The following is a 20,397-nucleotide window of genomic DNA, read 5'->3' as shown; positions in this document are numbered from 1 at the left end:
TCTAATGCTTCCAGATGTTTGAGTTTCAGTTAATACTTGTCCAAGCATGACACCCTGAAGACTAACAGAACCACCCAAACACTCATCAAATACTGAATCAATACGGGATGTTAGGTTATGTTTTAAAACATACCATTGTTGCTGACTTTGTGTGTTAATCTCTGTTTTGATACGGTTTGTTGTTTTATAGGATTATTCTGCTGTAGTTGATGTATGATTTTTGGGAATGGTGGTTTTGAATGAGTTTTTAATTGATTCATAGAATCACAGAATTGTAGAGTTGGAAGGGATCCTGAGGGTCATCTAGTCCAACCCCCTGCAATGCTGGAATCTCAACTAGGCATCCAGTACAGATGGCCTGCTTAGAAACCTCCATGAAAGGAGACTCCCCCACCTTCTGAGAGAGTCCATTTCACTGCCAGAAAGCTCTTACCATCAGACAGTTCTTCCTGGTGTTTAGTCAGAATTTCCTTTATTGTAACTTGTATCCAGTGCTTTTTTCCTAAAAATATGTTTAGGGGTACTCTCATTTTCCTACTCATATTGAAATATTGCCCCTCAATGAGGCCAAACTTAGATTCACAAAATGTGACCAATGCTTGTATCCATTGGTTTGAGTCCATCTTCCATGTGACATCGCTTGACATACTTGAAGATGGCTATCATATCTCCTCTCAGTCTCCTCTTTTCCAGGCTAAACATACCCAGTTCCCTCAATCGTTCCTCATAAGGCTTGGTTTCCAGGTCTTTTATCTTCTTGGGCGCCCTCCTCTGTACACATTCCAGCTTGTTGATATCCTTAACTTGTGGTGTCCAGAACTGGACACAGTACTCAAAAAGCAGAATAGAGCGGTGCGATCTGGATGCTGTATTTCTGTTGATGCAACCTAGAATATTATTAGCTTTTTTTGCTGCTGCATCACACTGTGTAGTCAGGTTAAGCCTGTTGTCTACAGTGGTACCTCGGGTTAAATACTTAATTCGTTCTGGAGGTCCGTTCTTAAACTGAAACGGTTCTTAACCTGAAGCACCACTTTAGCTAATGGAGCCTCCTGCTGCTGCCGCGCCGCCGGAGCACAATTTCTGTTCTCATCCTGAAGCAATGTTCTTAATCTGAAGCACTATTTCTGGGTTAGCGGAGTCTGTAACTTGAAGCGTATGTAACCTGAAGCGTATGTAACCTGAGGTACCACTGTACTAAGATCCCTAGATCCTTTTCACATATTGCCCAGAGAGCTTTAGTTACTGCTAAATGCCATAATTAAAAAATGATGGGTGTTAGTATGTGTGCATTAATAAAGCAGATGTTCAACAAACTGATTTACCTTATGATTAGTTTTGTTATTCCATGGCAGTTGGGAGTGTCAATTTATTTATTTATAATTTTGTAGCAATTTATCATGAACGTATGTACAAATTAATCACATAACCATGCAAACAGTAACAGTAACTATACCAGGAGCGTATCCAGTGTTAAAAAGCAAAATTAAAAACAGTGATGCAGTTACATACAGTGGTACCTTGGGTTACATACGCTTCAGGTTACAGACGCTTCAGGTTACAGACTCCACTAACCCAGAAATAGTGCTTCAGGTTAAGAACTTTGCTTCAGGATGAGAACAGAAATCGCGTGGCGGCAGCAGGGGGAGGCCCCATTAGCTAAAGTGGTGCTTCAGGTTAAGAACAGTTTCAGGTTAAGAACGGACCTCCAGAACGAATTAAGTACTTAACCCAAGGTACTACTGTATAGCCAAGATTATAAAATGAGTCTATGTAGCCCATCTACAACAAGGAATGAGTCATGGGAGGAATGAGTTAGAGGACCCTGACCAAAGGCCTTCTACGTCCTCTATTCACTCGTACCTTGGATCCTGAACGTCTTGGTACTCAGACTTTTTGGCTCCCGAACATCGCAAACCCAGAAGTGAGCATTCTGCTTTTCGAATGTTCTTTGGCACCCAAATGTCCAAATGTTCCATGGCTTCCGATTGGCTGCAGGAGTTTCCTGCAGCCAATTAGAAGCCGCGCTTTGGTTTCTGAATGTTCCAGAAGTCGAACAGACTTCTGGAATGGATTTTGTTCGACTTCCAAGGTACAACTGTATCTGCCAGTGTATTGGCCTATATTTATGTGCCAATGAGAGCTAACAGAATGTTCATTGTTTGGCCTATCAAAACCTGACTTTGTGGGATTTTCCCATCTTGTATATATGTAAATTGACAAGGACTTACCTGTGAACTACTAAGAACAAGTTTTTCTTTATTAAGTGTAGCAACTTTAGTGACATCAGGCTGCCCACTTAAAGACTTCCATAAAAAGTAACAGTTAAGCTTATAATTAGAGATAACCATTTCACCTCTCACTTGTTACCCAGTTATAACCACAATAATACTACATTTCACCTTCTGGTTCTTATATTTACCTTACATATATGCAATATTTGATCTTGGACTTTGTTGATTCTCCACAAGGACTAAATGATTAAGATGGCCATTTCCAAATGGATTACTCAGGAGCAATCACCCAGAACAAAAATCTTGAGGATGTGATCAGGAAAATCAGAGCCTCATATTTCTGAAATAAATATATCTAATAATTGCTGAAACAACTTACGCCAGAGTCACTTGCATTGTTAATGCAGGTGTATTATCCATCTTCCCATTCTATATATAAATGGCAAAAATCACAGGTGTAGTATTTTTCCCAGTGGAGGGAGTCTAAAGAAAAAGCAGAATCAGCCAAAATGCGATTTACGTACAGTCATTAGTAATGCTCATGCGGAAAAGTGGACTCCTAAGGTTTGTATAAAATAGAATAGGCACAAGGGGTGACATTAGAGACCTCTCTTTAATTAAGTTAGATTTCCTGGAATATTGAGTCACATCATTATGTTTTGAATGTTTGACATTTTACCATTAGCCATATTGAGCAGCATTTCATGGAAAGGCATAATGGATACGCAAGGATTTAATTTAGTTCACATATCAAAGTGAACCAAACTTAGTTACACACCCCAAACTCATGTGTGGAACATAGTGCGAGAGACTACATAACTTCTCTGAATTTTGTGCTATGATTCTTGCTTCAGTAATACAGCAAAAATAATTAAAAACCTTAAAACTTAAAGGTAAGTTTAAAAAGACAGAAAAATATGTAGAAGTCTATTAAAATATATATTTTATACTGTAAGATTTGTTCAGTCAAAGGAGTTGTCTGCTGGCAGCATTGTGTTCCATGTCTTAACTTTAAGGTCTTTGCTCACATTCAGACATCACTCTAAACCAGGGGTCAGCAAACTTTTTCAGCAGGGGGCCGGTCCACTGTCACTCAGACCTTGTGGGGGGCCAGACTATATTCCTATGCCTCACAAATAACCCAGAGGTGAATTTAAAAGACACAATTTAAAGGACACAATCTACTCATGTAAAAACAAGCTGATTCCCGGACCATCCGCGGGCCGGATTTAGAAGGCGATGGGGCCTGATCCGGCCCCCGGGCCTTAGTTTGCCTACCCATGCTCTAAACAATGGCTTAGTGAGACATGAATGTGCCTAGCCATTTCCTCTCCTCATGGACAAGAAGATGCCTTCAGACATGTGCTCCCTCCCCATGTACACAGCTCTGATAGTTTAGTCCTTTTCACAAGCATTTGAAATAATTCTTAGAATATACCAAATCAGACCATTGGTCCATCTAACTCAGTACTGTCTACACTGACTATTGAAGGCTCTCCAGGGTTTCAGCCATTACTCTTTCCCAGCCTTACCTGGCTATAGCAAAGATCGAACCCGGTACCTCCTGCATGCAGAACAGATATCACTGAGCCTACAGCCTTGTCCATGATCTTACCAAGACTTTTGCTCAGTGACTTTTCTGTAGAGGGGAGGTAAAGTGTCACATGAACATAAATACTTCAGTAGTACCCATTGAAGAAGAAGAAGAAGAAGAGGAGTTTGGATTTGATATCCCGCTTTATCACTACCCTAAGGAGTCTCAAAGCGGCTAACATTCTCCTTTCCCTTCCTCCTCCACAACAAACACTCTGTGAGGTGAGTGGGGCTGAGAGACTTCAGAGACTGGCCCAAGGTCATCCAGCAGCTGCAGGTGGAGGAGCGGGGAAGCGAACCCGGTTCACCAGATTACGAGTCCACCGCTCTTAACCACTACACCACTCTGGCTCTCTCTCAGAAGTTAAAAATCCTTTGTCAGGATAACTTTTATCAAAATGCATTAGGACTTGGAGCTTTTTCTTAACATTTTTTTTTTTTGAAGGTCACTCTTTTGGCTTATTTTGATGCTATCCCCCTCCTCCTTTTTTGTATTTCATAAATATCTCACCAGGGCTGGGCGTTCCTGGAGGCATCCATTTCTTGGCATGCATGGGAACTCTCTAAGTCATCAGGAGCTTCCACATGAAAAGCAGCACTGTACATTGAATTCCCTCCCAGAGGCTGGGATCAGTGCCGGATTTACATATAAGCTAAACAAGCTATAGCTTAGGGCCCCACTCTCTTGGCCCCCCCCAAAAAAAGTTTAAAGGGGAAAAAACTGGATGTACATTTCCAAAATATAAGATAAAAAACAAATAAAAGCCCCCCCTACATGCAGCAACAGTGTTTTGTGTTGTGTAGGCTCCTATGATGTAAGTAATGGGCCTCCAATCGTTTTAAGTTTGAGCTTAATAATTATTTCACTATTAATATACTTGCTCTGGTCCATGGGGTCACGAAGAGTCGGACATGACTAAACGACTAAACAACAATTGATATACTTCTTCTTAATTGTATTTCAGTTCAAAAATTACTTTGATAAAATACATACAGTATTCTGTTATGTGTAAATGGCTTTGGATACGTATTAGGTCCATAAATTACCATGTAGCATATATTCAACACAAAAAAACAGTGACAATTTGTTGTTGACAAAGGACAGCTGGACATATAAAGGGCTCCATTACCTTCAGCAGCTTAGGGCCTCATCAAGCCTTAATCCGGCCCTGGCTGGGATGCAATCAATGGGTAGGTGGGTGGGCGGAACCCTAGCCTTCACATATTAAGATAATATTTTTTTGTTTTGTTTTAGACCAAATTTTTTAGTTCGAGTATAAATCAAGTGTATGGTATATTTCCTCTTCCTCTGTCCGACTGTTGTTTTTCAAGACTTTATTGCCTGATAAAAATACTCCTATTATCATTCTTGTATAATTCAAACTAGGTACATGATATGCTAGCGGGACAGAACGCCCGCTAGCAAGAAGCAAAGACGCTCTCCCTTTCTCCTCCTCCTCCTCCTCCAAAGGTCGCAAGTCACAGCTGCCCTCTTGGCGATTTACGTAGCAGCTAACGCAAATTCGCCACGGCTCTGGCAAAGCTATATAAGGGGGAACAATTTCTCCAGTGTTTAGGCCACAAAAAGGCTTTTCATCATTGCCATATGCGAATTGTTCCAACTATGCCTCTCTTTTTAAAAACAACTAAAGAAGTAAAAACAATTTCGTGTAGACTGTTACACTCCGCCCCGGAGGGAAGCAGGAGAAGGCTCATTGAAATCCATCATTTTCAGACCCCTTTCCCCCCCCCCCCCCCTTTGGAAACCAAGTGACAAAAAGCATATTTAGAGCTGATCCATCATGTGGCTCCTGCAGTAGTAGCAGTAGTAGTAACGCTGGTTTTGCAACTTAACTAAACCGGTTGAACTGCCACCATTGTGGATAGCATTGGCTGAAAGGCTGCGCTGGTTCCTTCATCGTGGGAAAAGGAGAGGTGGTGGGAAACTCTACTGCTCAGCCTAGAGGGCATCATTTGCGATTACGTGGATGCTGCCTTTAGACTTCCGTCTAATGTTATCACAAATATCCAAATGATGTGTCGTAAGCACTCCGAGTTTGGTAAGCTATGAGGCTCCCACTTGAAGAGGAATCTGTAGCCCTTCAGAAGCTCTGGGATCACAACTCCCATCATTCCTCATTACCGTGCTAGCGATGATGGGAGTTGGGACTCCAATAATGTCGGTGGAGGGGGCACAATTTTCTCACCACTGCTTTAAAGATTAGATTGCCACAGTAGCCCCAGGCTGTCGTCCCCCCCGTCCTCCACCCCCCGGCTCTGAAGGGTGTGGTGTCCCCAAACTGCACTTTGAGCTAGAAAGAGATTTCCAACAATCAAAGTATTTTGTTACAGCCCTCTCTGTTCATTTACAGTAATCAAGGAGGCAATACCATAATTCCTCTAAAAAAATAAATCATAATAAAAAGATGGGCCTGGCACCGGACTGCTAGTTGATGCTGTTCAGTGATCCAGTCTGGTTAGATATCTGCTTATTTCTTATGAACCAGAGCCCTTATTTCTGATAGCCCGATGCAGCGCTTCTTATGGCCTTCTACCAAAATAGCGAGGAACAGACCCTTCTTGAAAATAAACAGAAACAAGCAGTAGGATATACAAACCTCTTATGTGTGCATATTGCCCAGTTCATTTCAGTGGAAATTTCAGTAGCCTTTTGCTATGTATGCCCAATGAAAATGGCCAGTTGTGTTTCAGATAACGGGGCAAACACCCAGTGTTTTTTGTTTTATTATTATTATTATGTTTAGGGGTACTCTCATTTTCCTACTCATATTGAAATACTGCCCCTCAATGAGGCCAAACTTAGATTCACAAAATGTTTAGGGGTATGCGTACCCCTGCGTATCTTCAGAAAAAAAAGCACTGAGTGCACCCATGATCAGACTTCTCAACCTTGTTTTAACTTAAAGCTGCAGGGAACTTTGATTCTGGACCAAATCTGTGGCACTGGGGAGAAAGGCATTTTCTAACCCTTTCCTGATTGAAATTGCCTTCTGGAAAAGCTGTCATTAGTTCCAACAGGGGGTAAATGAGAATCATGATGCCAGTACCTGACTTGTTTTGCCTAACTGCGACTCGCCACAGTTTCAGAGAAGCAGTTTCAATTTGTACCCACTTCCCTGTTTGCAGTGTCCATACAGAGTTGCATATGTTTGAGTAAACATGAGCAGGCTCGCTGTAACTGATTTATTGTGGTGTGGACTTTCATATTTTTGTCGGCTGTGTGCATTGTGCTGAGGATGGGTTTGCATGTGGGTGTATTGATACAGATATATAGATACTCTGTTGGAAATGCAGTGGAAGATAAAACAAACGACACATTTCTTAAAAACTAAAGATAACAGCAATCCAAAAATGTATTCTAACAGCTGTAGTAATAAATGCATGATGTAACCGTTTGCTGAAAACATCAAAGTATGAATGAAAGAGAATGGCTGTAAAACCCAATGGATGCTAATTGCCTTGAAGAGAACAGTGCCACTCTCAATGAGTCAATATAATCTCTGCAACAGAATGTGAAAAGTTCTAATTTTGAGTTGGCCTCTGAGGCATTAAGGCCCTTGTACTCCAAGACAAATCTATACATTCTTTCCTGGTGATATTTCCATTATTGGTCATTTCTGATTTGCGCAGAGCTAAATTGGCAATATAGAATATAAACAGTGACATATGAAATGATGTTAAACTTCTGGCTAAAAAAGCTTTTTTAGTGCGTCTTGCTGTTCTGTTCAGGTAGCCTTTGAAGAAATGGACAAATCACCCTTGGAAAAAGGCTTCCTTCCTCCCTAGCAGTGACATTAGTCTTTTCTGAACTGTACGTAAAAACTGTGGGGAGGAAGTTTGCTTTAAAAAAGGCCTTTGAAGCAGAGATTGTATGATGTATCCCTTCAGATGGAACGAGCGACCACATCGGTTTATGAAACAGCACCATTGTTTCCTTTGCATTAAAAAAAAGAGAACCTTGTTATTTTAAGGACTTGCATAAATTAAAATACAGGGTGGCCTTTACTAAAGCTCATTTAATTCTGATGCATTCAGTTGTTTTAGCAAGGAATGTTCAAGAGTATGCCATACTTTGACTGTACCTGTCCTTGTAGTTTAAACCTAGTTATTGTAAATATTATAGTATCGCATTCTTTATATAAGTCATCGAGAGAGCAATACTGAGTCTATACTGTTTGTGCTGGGTGAATTTTCTATTTGCAATAACCGATTAAAGGAGGCAGTACTTGAGAGGATGCTGCCTGGCCAGGCAGATTCAGAAGTTTGTTTTAGTCATTCAGGCTTTATTCAGGTTTGCATACATTCATTCAGCTTCTTCCCATTTTATTTTAACATTGCATTTTAATATTTGTTAAAAGAGGAACACTCTTTCCTTTTAAAAAGCAGCAGGCTGTGATCTGCCAGGGAAATACAGCATTTTAAGCTTATTTACGTTGTAGTTTATTTGGGTCTGAGTTAACTTCTGTTGATGCTACCCTGTGTTACTTTCATCCTGTTAGTCTTGTAATAAGGCTGTTTTACAACTAGATTCTTCTCCGTCCTTTTCCAGCCATGACAACACTTCTCCCCCACACCAGCAAATTTAGTGTTACAGACACTAAAATGCACAAAGATAATTGGGGCTTGGCAACAGGATTATACTGTACAGATTTCTGTTTGATTATAAGGAAGTCATTTTATATACGGTTCTTTGAAATTTGGCAGCTCCACCTACTGAGGAAGGTTGGCTACTTCCTTGGCCTAGACTTTTGTTGTTGTTGTTGTTTAGTCATATAGTCGTGTCCGACTCTTCGTGACCCCATGGACCAGAGCACGCCAGGCACTCCTGTCTTCCACTGCCTCCCGCAGTTTGGTCAGACTCATGTTTGCAGCTTCGAGAACACTGTCCAACCATCTCGTCCTCTGTCGTCCCCTTCTCCTTGTGCCCTCCATCTTTTCCAACATCAGGGTCTTTTCCAGGGAGTCTTCTCTTCTCATGAGGTGACCAAAGTATTGGAGCCTCAGCTTCACGATCTGTCCTTCCAGTGAGCACTCAGGGCTGATTTCCTTAAGAATGGATAGGTTTGATCTTCTTGCAGTCTGCGGGACTCTCAAGAGTCTCCTCCAGCACCATAATTCAAAAGCATCGATTCTTCGGCGATCAGCCTTCTTTATGGTCCAGCTCTCACTTCCATACATCACTACTGGGAAAACCATGGCTTTGACTATACAGACCTTTGTTGGCAAGGTGACTATACGGACCTTTGTTGGCCTAGACTAGAGAAATGAAAAATCAACTTCTCCCACTTTGCCAAGACTCTGGGCTTGCTAGCTAGGGGGGATGGGAGTTGTAGTTCAACAACATCTGGGGACCCACAGGTTGAGAAAGGCTGCTCCAGAGTATGGATTGGGGATACAAATAATTATTAATGTTTGCAAGAACACTCAAGATTCATTAACCAACAATCAAGGGTATAGCTTAATATAGCATTTCCACAAAATGCAGTGAGATCCGCAGCCATGTCGCAATAATTGGGCTACCATAAATTAAACTGGGTTCTTAAGGCACTGCTTGCAGGAATTGTGAGAACAAAACCCCAGTGTCTTGTGTGAAAACTGTGCTGGTATCTATTTGGTCTTGCTGCACTGAAGCACAGGTGAATGCAGTAAAATGCTGACATGTGTTTTTCAGATGCTATCTCTCTTTCACCCACGTTGCTAAAGTCAATTGATTTTTAAGAAGTCCTGAGTAGTGTGTGCCTAGGTGCTTCACACCTGGTGTGTCACTGTATGGTCTGGATGACTGACATCTTTGGGTCTCTTTCTTTATGGTGAGAGAGAGAGAGAGAGAGAGAGAGAGAGAGAGAGAGAGAGATGATAGATGATAGAGATAGATCTCTCTCTCTCTCACACACACCATAAATAATATGGTGATACACACACACACACACACACACACACACACACACACAAGTGGTACCTCGAGTTACAGATGCTTCAGGTTACAGACTCTGCAAACCCAGAAATAGTACCTCGGCTTAAGAACTTTGCTTCAGGATGCGAACAGAAATCATGCGGCGGCAGTGGGAGGCCCCATTAGCTAAAGTGGTACCTCAGGTTAAGAACAGTTTCAGGTTAAGAACGGACCTCCAGAACAAATTAAGTTCTTAACCCGAGGTACCACTCTGTGTGTGTGTGTGTGTGTGTGTGTGTGTATCACCATAAAGAGACCCAAAGATATCAGACCATATGGTGCTATATATTGTGCAGTAGCTCAGGAGAACAAAACAAGCAGCTGAAATAGCGTCCTATCTTCAGCCGGATGCCTTCTCACTTCTACAAGTTCCTTCACTTTCTCTCCCCAAGCCAACGTCTCCCTCCACTGGTAAAACGAAGTGCGCTCTCTCTCTCTCTCTCGCTCTCTCTGTCTCATATTATTCAGGTAGGTGCTGGATTAAACAGGTCTGCTAATGCAGAGACACCAGGGCACCATTTCAGCACTGAGCTGTGTTTGGATTGGAGTTGCCATGGCCTTTATCAAGAGCCACCCCTAGTGACACATCCAGTGCCAGGACTTGCTTTGACTTTGACTCTTCTCCAAGGGCTTTGCAGAGCACCTTAAACAGGAAAGGGGGGGAAGATGGAAGCTCTTAGAATCCCGATGTTCATTCCTTGCTCCTTTCAAAGCCGCTATCTGTAAGTGACACTTCAATTGAGGGGGGCAAAGAGCTCTCTGTTTTAACATGGTGATAAGTTATATATATATATATATATATATATATATATATATATATATATATATATATATATATATACATACACATAAAAAAGAACATTATGAGAGATTAAACCTACTGTGCTGCTTCAGCTTCTTGCTATCTAAAAGGCACAGCAGCTGTGTCTGCCTGAGCAAGATAATGATAATAACTTAAAATGCGGAGAACAGATAAGTGATATATCTTTTTCGTGGCTTTCTTGTTGTTAAAGTAATATGAGTTTACATCCCAGCAAAACACTGAATTTGAAACACATTGTGGACTTTCTGATGTCAAATGCATCTCCTTTAGGAGTTATGTGAGTATATATTTTCTGGAAGAGGAAGACTACAGAATGAAAAACTACAGTTTTATTTTTAATTTGAGATATTTTTAGCTGCAAAATCTTTTTTCTTAAAAACACACACACAATGGCATTGCTTTGTTGCAGTTAACGTATCTATTATCACTGGTGTAACAGACAAAAAGTAAAACAGTGGCACATTTCATTATGAGGTTTGGAAGCAGAGGAGTCCCAGACTTAGGGTCTGATCTTCAGGGCTCTCTGTCCAGCGCTGCTCTTGAACCACCTTAAACTTCTGTGTGGTAGCGCAATGTATGGGGCTGTAAAAACAGTGGAGGAAACAGAAAAGTTGGTGGTGGATTGCTTACCAATCAGTAGGAAAGTAATCTCCTACAGGTCTGGCTAGTAGGAATTTTTCAACGCTTACTTGTTGTGTAGCTCTTGGTGAAACATATCCCACCAGTCCCGAAAAGAGAATGAAGCATTGAAGCAAATCAACCTGCTGCATTTTATTGGATTGCGACTCGGGTAAAAAACAAACCAAACCCACACCTCCAGAGTTTAATAATTATTTAGTGAACATTCTTGGGTCATGAGGAAGGCTCTCATTAGAGTAGCAAAAGCTTTATTGCTTAGCAGCTTGTGAAGGTGTGTTTTGAAGGCAGGAAGGAGGGGAAATGGAAAAATACTAAATGCTTGCAATTGTTTAGCAGATGGTAGATTATTTTATTTTTTAAAAAATAGCTTTAAACTTGATCACCATGGGAGCATTCACAGGGTGTTGTGAGTGTGTGACAATGCATGCACACATAAACACACTGGTTGGTTACACAAACTGGATTCGTTCAACTGATACATTGGCACCCTGTTTGCAAAATTTAACAGTTCCAAAGTACAGGTGCTCTTTCACTTATGCGAGATTAAATGTGCTGCCTTCAACTGTACTTGAGGGTCGATTTCAAAAAAATCTGATGGAAACATACATTTGTGCCATGTGTAGGTGGCAGTATTGAATCAGTAGCTCGTGTGCTTCTAGCTTGCGCTCCTTATAAATACTTGAGGAGTGAGGTTATTACCGCTCTACACACATATAAAAAAAGCTGTGAAAATGCTTTTTTTATAAAAGGTTTTGAAAAAATACATTGAATTTGGCATAGCGCACTATCGCCATCTAGTGTCACATTTGTATGATTGCACATTACAACACATTTAAAACTTTTATTTGCAGCTGTATAGTCACAGGTCGCTCAACCATTGCTCCTATGTCCTTTCTTCTAGCAGATCGAGATAATCAGGTGACAGCAAAAACTGCAAAAAGGGGGGGATTAGCATAAGTTTTATTATTTGATTGATGTAAACCTCTGGAATGTATTTTGTATAGTTAAGTTTTTACCTCCATCTTCAGTACATTTTTATTTTATTGCTATGGCTAGTGGCTGATGCAAATAAAGATTCTTCTGATTCTGATAATGGTTCAAAGTTGGCTTGTCTTGAAACTGGAGAGAGTTTGTCTCAGGTCAATATTATACGACTGGATGACACACCAAGGTGATGTGTCAGAGCAGAACCCTCCAGAGCAGATTTAGTGGGTGGAGAGGTGAGGAAAAGAGCACTGTTGTGGAAGCAGATCTCATTCTGTGCATGCAGCAACTTAGAATCATAGAATTGTAGAATTGAAATGGTCAACTAGTCCAGCCCCTGCAAAGCAAGATCACGGCTAAATGGCAGGTGACCATTCAACTCTCTCGTGAAGGAGAGTTTGCCACCTTCTGAGGTATTCTATTCCACTGTTGAACAGCTCTTACTGCCAGAAAGGTCTTCCTAATGTTTAGTTGGAATCTCCTTTCATGTAATTTGAATCCAAGGCTTGGGTCCTACCCTCTGGTGCAGGAGGAGACAAGCGTGCACTGTCTTCCATGTGACAACCCTTTAGATATTTGAAGACGGCTAACATATCACTTCAGTCTGTTCTTCTCCATGCTAATCCTACCCAACTCCCTCAACCGTTCTTCATAAGGCTTGGTTGGTTTCTAGACCCTTGATCATCTTGGTTGCCCTCCTCTGTACACATTCTAGCTTTTCAATATCCTTCTTAAACTGTGGTGCCCAGAACTGAACACAGTAGTCCAGGTGTGGTCTGACCAAGACAGAAGACAGCAAAATAAGCCTAGAATAAAATTAGTTTTTAGTTTTTAATTTTTGCTGCGGCATCACACTGTTGATTCATACGAAGCTTGTTGAATTCTGTTCGAAGTTATTTCAGTGTGAAACTATTCTCTCCAATTGGCATCTATTAAAACTAGCATATAAAATGTACAAGCCCACATCAATGCTCTTCTGTCAACTTCATGACATGAAACAAAATTCAGCAAAAATTTCCTGCTGGTTGAGATGACCTCTTGTTTGTCATAAGCAGCCTAGCAAGTGACTATTTACACATGAGCTCATTTTCATGTTTTGGGGAAACAGATGGGTTGTAACATGCTAAACATTATAAACATAATAAAAAGTATCACTACTAACTAGGGATGGGCCAGTCTTAAGTTCATCTCTTTCTGTATCAGTTTGTGATTTATTTCTTTTTTAAAAGTGAAAATTCATCAGCATTTTAGTACAGATTTCTCTGAACACACACACACACACACACACACACACACACACATTTTTGCATATAACTTTTCTTGATGTGCACATTTTTTGCAAGCAATTTCTTCGAACGTTTATGTCATTTTCACTATTATGTGCATTTTTATGTAGAGTTTTCACATGTGGGTACATATTTTTGTACACATTTTCGACTTGGAGAGCTGCACAACAAAAGCTGGAAGACCGTGTATATAGAAGGTATAGCTGTGTTTCATTTCACATAGTGTTTGGGTAGGTGAGGTTCGCATTTAAATCCTAAACAAAACAAAGTCCTCCTTCACCTCTAGTTCCAACCACTCGAATGAGATGATGAAGGATGCAGACCTGTACATGAAGGGCACATTATTTTGATCTATCCTTTTCAAAAGAAATACCCTGTCCATCACTTGCACATCACAAATCTTTTTTCTTTTTACTAAGAGAAGCTGCAAAGTATCTTGATTCCTGGCCCTTAATCTCTAAAATGAAAGTCTTGTTATGCATGCCAGTCCTGTGTGCTATATACTCAGGTCTGGGTCATTTTTGCCTTAAAGGCTAGCTGAGTGGAAATAACAGTTGGATTTCCTTGCTGCTGTCTCATTCTGGGGCTCCTATTGCAATTCTGCGAAAACTTTATCCCGGCATGAAGGCTGAGGCTTGTGGTTTTTTATCCTAACTGTTGAGGCTTTCCAGAGCACCTGGGTTATTCTATCAGGTGTTTTGATCCTATATTCTGTGGGACACTTGCAGCGCAGCAGCTATTATCAATAGTGCATGTATTTATCAATCCGTGTATAAAAACAATTTTTGCCAGGTTTATTGTTCTATCCTTGGCAGGAAAGGAAAAGTTGTTGTTTTCTAAATGGCTCTAGTTTAGATCATGCCAGCTAACAGGACAGTTGAATCCAGTTTCAGTACAGCCTGCAATCAATTGTTAAGTTTAGGAATGAAGCAAAAAATGTTACAATAGATATAAAAAGAAAAACACCGGCGTGTGTTGTTGTGTATTGTCAGCTACAAATGTATTGACTCTTCTAAACTGCTTCCATTATTATGTTTTACAGGGTATTCTATGGGTATTCCAACAGTAGACACTAGTAATACTATTTACAGTTAGTGCACAATTTACAAATCAGGGTTTGTTACATTTCTGGTTAAAAGGGGCAGGAATGAATAGTAGATAATGATTCTGAAGTATTTACTTACCAGTGAGAGGACTTGCTCCTTACAACCATTTAAAGGTTCGTTTCTGCCTCTACGAACAATGAAACAATGCAACGCTATTAAAGGGTTATGATTTCATGTAGAAACAAGCTAGTGATCCATTTATTAAGAAGGATTCCAGGCTGAACATATGGGAAACCACTTTATACAGAGTCAGACCATTGGGCCATATAGCTTGGTGCTGTATTGCCTATAGTGATTAAGGTTTCCATATTTCAGAAAGTGAAAATACAGTGGTACCTTAGGTTATGAACTTAATTAGTTCTGGAGGTCCGTTCTTAACCTGAAACTGGTAACCTGAGGTACCACTTTAGCTAATGGGGCCTCCTGCTGCCGCTGTGCCGCCACTGCACGATTGCTGTTCTAAACCTGAAGCAAAGTTCTTAACCCAAGGTACTACTTCCAGGTTAGCGGAGTCTGTAAACTGAAGCGTCTGTAACCCGAGGTACCAGTGTAAGGACAGAAAAGTCATTGAGCTTTTTTAAGTAAAATGGTCCCCCCCCAAAAAAAATGAGTTTTAGAGCCCCCCCAATCACAAAAATCTCAACAGACAACATTTCCTGACATTAAAGGGGTTCCTGCCCAGATGCAGTTCCCAATGGCGTATGGCAACCCTAATAGTGGCACTGGCTCTCTGGGATTTCAGATGGGCGATACTCCTTAATATACCTTAGAGATACAGGACTGTCCCTTGCAAGGGAAGTAGGATTGGTGCACTGGGTGGGTGGGGGGGCTGTGCCTAGCACTAGCAGCAGCAGTCAACAGCCCACTGCCTGGCCAAACCAGCTGCCTCCCAGAGATGCTTTCCAACACCTCCCTTTCTAGAGTGAGCCAAGAGGCAGGGAAGTTGAGGCACAGGACCACACTGCCACAGCTGCTGTTACTGCCAAAAAGTGGGATTTGGGGGGGGGGGGAGAGAGGAGGCTGCAACTGTTGCTAAAAGCGTAGCAAAGAGAGAGAGAAGCAAACCAAGCGGGGAAAGGAGGGGACGCCGCTGCAACCATCGTGAAGAAGAGGAGGGGTGGCAGAGTTGAAGGCAACCAAAGTTCTACACAGTGTGATTAGATCTGGGACCTTCTCTTGCCCCTGCCTGCCCCATGGCCCTGCGAAGTTACCAAGGGTTGTGTCAGGGGCATTCTGCATTCAAAGCATATGGTCTACCCCTGAGTGGTGGCCCTTCTAATCTCAGTGCAGTTATTGGGAAGACGTAGCCATGGAGGTGGGCATCTGATAATGTTTTTGGAAAGCAACATCAGTGGAAATTTGCCCTAGATCCATCCTTCCTTCCTTCCAAATTATTCATTAGAAAAACACAGTTTGGAAAGAGCAATTCTGAACACATTCAAGGAGGGGAGATTTAAGCAGTCTCTCCCAAATCTTCCTTCCTCTGCTCAGGCTTGCAGAATGCTCAAGCTCCTCTTGCTGTGGAGAAACGAATTATAGAGCTCCCATCTTATCATTGGGTAGTTTGATCCCTGTGTCCTCATGGATTCCTTCATTCACAAAATAGATTGTTTATATGATGCAGAAGGTTTAATCAACCCTAAACAAATTCAAATTGGTTGGATTTAACTGCATTCAACTATGCCATAGTTTTTCACTGGGACATAGTATGAACTCCTAATTTCACCTGGATTGCACCCTCTCTCTGTGTGTGGACTGTGTGTAACCGCAGCCCTTTCCATCCCAACAAATATGAATCAGTTAGCAGATACATTAAAAGTCTTTTTACTTCACTTACCACTGGACTTCTTAGACAGCTGCCTTTAATCAGATTATTAAGGCTGTGTTATGCTGTTCCCAGACACTTAAAACATTTGACTGGTGTCTCATCTTGGCTGAATAATGCTGCTTCATTAATTTTAGCGAGAGGGGTGCATTGCTCAGCTCTTGAAAGCTCTGTTATTACTAGTTCAACTTGCCCTGCACCATCAGTTCACCATTTTGTCCTCCTCCTACCTTTAGTAAAACAGCAGTGACTAAACACTCAGGCAGAATTTACCTTAAGTGGTGTTTGATAAGTTGCTTACCTGAGAAAACCCCCAACAGAGTTCAGTTGAAGGCACCATATTGATGTCTACTAGGTAGCTGAGATACGTTCTTTCAGTATGAGGTACAGCAGGAGAACCATCACTTTATTTGTCCCATTCAAGGCTCTGTCCTCGATCTTTTGCATGTGAAGATGAACAGGGCTTCCAGGATTCAGCTGTGCTGGTGCACCAGGCTTTCAGAACAGAACTCTTCCCCAGTGCCATTTGTTTGACTACAAATCAGTGGTTCATTTTTTCCTGTTGCTTGTTTGAAGCATAAATGGCAAAAGCTTTGGGAACTCGAAGCAGTAGCCTGAAGATTAGCTTTAGATTGGCTGGATATTGGGGGGGGGGGTAGAGAGGAACAGAAGGGCGCATTTTAATCCTTTCATCCCTTCACATTCCAAACTAATCTAGTTCTTTCTTACACTACATGTAACAATAGACATCTCTATAGCGCATCAACCAAATAGGTTAACACACACACACAAAACCAAACCCTGCAAGCAACCCAGAGATAAATCTTCCTTAGTGAAAGCTTTTGGCTTTTGTTCAGAGCTAGGAATGCTCAGACCTGTACTTTTTGGGGAGCAGGATGTTTACATTAATGTGTCCTATGACAGAATTGCTTTCTTGTAACCGTGGCTGGAAGGTTTGAGAACTTCAAGAGTTCACAACTGTATGCATTTTAATTTACTCAGACTTTTTTTCTCTTCCTTTTTGACTAACTTGAAGGCCGCAATATAACCCCCAGATGGAAGGGAAAGTGAGTGGAATATGTAATTGCAGAATAGTTACTTTTAGAACAACCTGCCACCCCAATAATTATTGTTTATTCCTAGGGCACATTATATACTTTTAAAAGAAGCAGACAGATCTTTTAGTAGTGCAATGCAGTATTTCCCAAGGTTCATCATTGCTTCTTGTCTTTTGTCCCCACCCCACCCAGTTTAGCCAGTAGCAGGTGCCATAGATCAGCATAATACTGTGGTGTTACTAGAATGCTTAATGTCAGAGGGTTTGATTGACATGAGAGTCCCAAGCAAAGGTCAAGCTCTGCCAGTTCCCTAGCAAACCTCTTACTGCTATGGCTTTCTTTATCCAAATATTGGCAAAAGGTTCGATGTGTAATGCAGATGGCATTTTTTTAATAATTGATCTATTAATTTCAAACTTAAAGGTTCTATTTTTTTTCCTGGCCAGATTATACAATGCGAGTGTGCAGCTTTTATTAGGACATATGAATACAGTCCTGGTTTATGCGAATCTGTTTTGCTTGCCAAAGGAGGCCTGGCTTGAACCGGGAATGTTTTAGCCCAAAATTAATTTTTGTGGTGGGTGGAGCAGTGCCGGGGGGACTGTTGGCAGTAGCTGGAAAATGGAATGGGAACGGAATATCTCTCCACTTTGGAGTTTCACACCTAATGAATGCTCTTTATGCCCGCGTGGTAACGGAATACTCCACATTATGTGCATGAATAAAAGCAACATTATGCTTATCTCAAATTCTGTCTGTGCTAAATCTGTTTCTGGCTCTTTCCTTACTACCAAAGATGAGCAGAACATTTTATAATCAACTTAGTCTCTCCCCGGTTGCCAGTTTACTCTCCAGGTCTGTGATTTTGATGATGAGAGGCATGTGTGCTCAGGCACATGCACTTATGTGTGTTAAAACAGTTGCATAATACAGCCTTTTGCATGCACGGAAGATCTTGAAATAAGTGCAACCTCCAGTCAAAATACAAGGTCCTAAGAATGTGTTGCAACCTGATGCCCTGGTTTAGCATATGTCTGTCTGACTATCTAGAGCTTTTTAAATTTTTTAGTCCTGGAGGCTTCAGGCGGCGCTTTGAGTTGAAGTACAGTTGGCCCGCCACTTATGCGAGGGTTTGGTTCTGGGGCTCTGTGCACAAAAGCAAAATAGTGGGACGCCCCCCTCCCCACAAGGTGAAGGGCTGTGTATTGGGCTCGGGAAAGGTTGTGGGACACACCCAGAGCCCTTGCACCTCCTTCCCAGAGCCCTATAAGCAAGGAAAACCCAATGGGTGTGCAGGTAGAACCCTAAAATTGTAGAGTTGGGAGGGATCTAGTCCAGCCCTCTGCAATGAAGGAATATGCAGCTGTCCCATATGGAGACTGAACCTGCAACCTTATAATATTGATAATAATTTTATTATTTATATCCCACCCACCTGTCTCGGTTTCTTCAGCCACTCTGGGCAGCTTACAGCATATATTAAAGGTAAAGGTAAAGGGACCCCTGACCATAAGGTCCAGTTGCGGATTACTCTGGGGTTGCGGCGCTCATCTCGCTTTACTGGCCAAGGGAGCCGGCGTACAGCTTCCGGGTCATGTGGCCAGCATGACTAAGCCGCTCCTGGCGAACCAGAGCAGCACACGTAAACGCCGTTTACCTTCCCGCCGGAGCGGTACCTATTTATCTACTTGCACTACGTGCTTTCGAACTGCTTGTTGTTGTTTAGTCATTTAGTCGTGTCCAACTCTTCATGACCCCACCCACCTGTCTGGGTTTCCCCGGCCACTCTGGGCGGCTTACAGCATATATTAAAGGTAAAGGTAAAGCGCATCAAGCCAAATAGGTTAAAACACACACACACACACACACACACACACACACACACACACACCTGCCCCACACATTAAGGTTGTGATCATGTATGTAAAGTGAGCGTAAGTTGTGGGCCCACCATACTACAAAACACACACTTAACAGGGAGGTTAACAATCATAAAATCTTATATGTAGAGTTAAAAACCTGAGGCCTCTTGTGCATTGATGCTTGCTGCTAATCACCAGCCTCAATAACTACAGTGCATAACTTAGTGTGTGCAGAGTATTCTGACAAATCCCAAATCCTGAACTGAAGTGGGGCGCCTTAGAGGGATTCTGCGCTTGTCCAAGGTGAAGCAGGGTTGGTTCAAGAGTCCCCAGTTCTGAAATTTGTCAGGATCCATCTTCTTGGAAGGGGACTAACACACCTTCAAATTCAATACCATTCTGCCGAAGTTATAGATGGTTCTTTTATGTATTTATTCATTAAAATATGTCTAGCAAAATAATTTTGGGCTTATTTGTGTGGCAGGCTGTCAGGGCTATTATGCCTGTAAATTTCATCCAGTTCTGTGAAAAAAGGGGGTGAGGAGAGATGGGAAGTTGCAGCTGTTTTTTTATTTCCCCATAATACTAGTTAATGGGGCAAGTAGAAAGGCTCATTTTTACTAAGCGGATTCAGGCACACAACCTGATCCAAATTGGACAGGTTCTAAAAATTATTTGGACTGCAGCATACTGGTTTTTTTGAAGTGCCAAATCTGGTTCCAGATAGAATCCTGGTGCACATTCTTTCTCAATTCTTGGACTTCTGAGTCCCCAAAGGTTAGCAGCACTTGAAAAACAATAGAATAATAGAATTGCATTTTGAGCTGATAACCCTTTGCTGAGGACCACTGCCCCATTGAACTTGTTGTGACTGACTTCTGTGTAAACCTGCTTTAGGGATCATGTAGGAAAAGAGGAGACGTAAGCAAGGTTCAGTTTTTGGACAAGTTTTGGACAATCAATAAAACATGAGACTCTGAATCTCAGGGTTGTGGGTTTGAGCAGCACGTTGG

General features: G+C 41.6%; 1 protein-coding gene across 6 annotated transcripts in view; it reads left to right on the top strand.

Annotated features, from left to right (window-relative positions):
• MITF (melanocyte inducing transcription factor) overlaps positions 1–20,397 on the top strand; it is a 136,002-nt gene that overhangs the window by 63,807 nt on the left and 51,798 nt on the right. Inside the window, exon 1 of one of the 6 annotated variants that reach the window (XM_053378221.1) lies at positions 10,406–10,523. The exons of the other annotated variants lie outside the window; for them this stretch is intronic. Within the exon in view, the coding sequence (XP_053234196.1) occupies positions 10,468–10,523 (56 nt within the window). The 5' untranslated portion in view covers positions 10,406–10,467. Of the gene's footprint in view, positions 1–10,405; positions 10,524–20,397 lie in introns of those variants that run through there. 6 annotated transcript variants of the gene reach the window in all.

This window comes from Podarcis raffonei, chromosome 2, assembly GCF_027172205.1.
Source record: "Podarcis raffonei isolate rPodRaf1 chromosome 2, rPodRaf1.pri, whole genome shotgun sequence".
NCBI lineage: Eukaryota > Metazoa > Chordata > Lepidosauria > Squamata > Lacertidae > Podarcis > Podarcis raffonei.
Note: the sequence above shows the minus strand (reverse complement) of the source record. Positions and strands in the feature narration are given on the sequence as shown.